Source organism: Wasmannia auropunctata, unplaced genomic scaffold (genome assembly GCF_000956235.1).
Source record: "Wasmannia auropunctata unplaced genomic scaffold, wasmannia.A_1.0 LD322523.1, whole genome shotgun sequence".
NCBI lineage: Eukaryota > Metazoa > Arthropoda > Insecta > Hymenoptera > Formicidae > Wasmannia > Wasmannia auropunctata.
In genome coordinates, this window is record NW_012040367.1 from 1 (window position 1) to 2,007 (window position 2,007).

General features: G+C 29.2%; 1 protein-coding gene across 1 annotated transcript; it reads left to right on the forward strand.

Annotated features, from left to right (window-relative positions):
- The first annotated feature begins 370 nt into the window (after positions 1 to 370).
- Positions 371 to 1,668, forward strand: LOC105460407 (odorant receptor Or2-like). Its single transcript, XM_011706851.1, has 3 exons — positions 371 to 571; positions 1,179 to 1,334; positions 1,526 to 1,668. Exons 1-3 carry the CDS (start codon positions 464 to 466, stop codon positions 1,568 to 1,570), a joined length of 309 nt encoding a protein of 102 aa, XP_011705153.1. The 5' UTR covers positions 371 to 463; the 3' UTR covers positions 1,571 to 1,668.
- The last annotated feature ends 339 nt before the right edge of the window (positions 1,669 to 2,007 follow it).

Genomic DNA, 2,007 nt, shown 5'->3' on the forward strand with positions numbered 1-2,007 from the left:
AATTATTCTAACTATTAGAATATTGGGCACAGAATATTTTCCTCTTAATTTCAGAGAATTCCTCTTGAGGCCATATACAAGAATAAAATCCTCTAAGATTTAACGGATTCCACTAATATTGAAATTATTTTTTTTTTTGGTTGAGATAGATTTTGTGATAAATTGTACAGGATAATAAAAATTAAATTTAAATACAAGGTGCTTAGAATCATGTTGCGTTTCAGTTCGAGTTTTAAACAACACATGCTCTAAAATTTTTATACAAATTTTAAAGTTATAAAAATAATATTATAAAATTATACATCAAAGTACTAATTGTTCTATTCATATACAATGCAAGCTTAGACTAACATAAAATCATTACAGATATGCCAAAAGGGTAAACATTATATTCAATCAAGTGCTCTTCGTTCAATTCTTTGGTAGCATATTGATATTATGTACAAGTGTGTATTGCTTATCAATGCATATTAGAGAGCTGCCTACAACTGTGTCTTTATTAGTATACACCACTTGCATGTTAGTACAAATCTTCGTTTACTGCTGGTCCGGAAACGAAGTAATACTTAAGGTAATTCATGTTGCAAAATACTTCAATATTCTATCCATCCATAAAAGCATCTTCCTCTCTGTCCTCTTTCCGCGATGCGGTCGCAGCGGCTGATTTTATCCATCATATATCCATCATATATCCAACTGTCTCTGATTGCTCTTCTATCGTTGCAGTTAGTCGATTTCTTTATAGTATGCTCGTTGCGTTGTCCGTGCCGCTGTATTTGCGCCTATATATGTGTTTCCGTTTATGTTACTTCGCGTTTAATATGTTGATCTGCGTTAATATTAACTGCCATTCTATCGTTTTGTGTTAATGTAATGTCCATATTCAATTATTTGTCATGTTACGTATTTTATGATCAGCTATCTGGGAGGCTTCACAACAGCTGCTAAACTGATGTCTCACCATTTACGTTAATTTTATAAATTATATCGTAGTTTCTTAATACTGTATCCTCTTATTCGTGCGCAATAAAATTAAATAAAATTAAATATGCATACGCGTGTAATAAATATGCGTACGCGTATATTAAATATGCATATGCATGTGTATAAAACCGATAATATCAAAATTGTTTGATATATCATTATATGTAATAATAACTTTATTTTTATGTTAACAGAGTATGAGCATAGCAGACACAATATATCGTATGGATTGGCCATTATTGTCAATCAACGAAAAAAAAGAATTGCTGATGATTATGATACGTAGTACAGTTCCTATAAAGTTCACTAGCAGTTTCTTGATAACTATATCTCTTCAATCTTACAGCAATGTTAGTAATCCTATTACATGGACTAAATACATATCATACTACATAAAAATACATATTATACTATATAAAAATATTTTGTGCGTGTAACGTTAGGATTTAATATTTGTTACGTACATGCAAAAATACGTCGTCCTTATTTTTAGCAAGTGTTTATAATTGTTTATATTAATGTCTTTTCTAATTTGTTTCAGATTTTAAAAACATCATACTCTGCATTTAACGTTCTTCAAAAATGAAATATATATGTACATATGATGTATAATCAAAAGTGCGACGTACTTGTGAGCATAACAATTATGTAGTTTTTCGTAAATATAGTAATATAGTAACATTATATCTTAAAATTTCTGTTTTCATTTCAACCTTACTCTCTATTCAGATTCTACAAATATTGAGACGCGAACGCACGAACATTAAATATTTTACACAATATATAATACGTTTTGATTTAATTTATATGAAGCACTAAAGTTTTTGATTTCCATGTTAAAGTCAGAAAAGAATAATTTCCAAGTCTATACTACTTGTGATGTATTGCGTGTAAGATATATATAAGATTAATAAACATAATTTTCCTGCATACTTGTCGTACTACGCAACACAGTAAGTTGAGAAATATGTATGCCATGTTTATTATACGTCATTTTTATCGCTATGCTGGTCTTGTATTTTT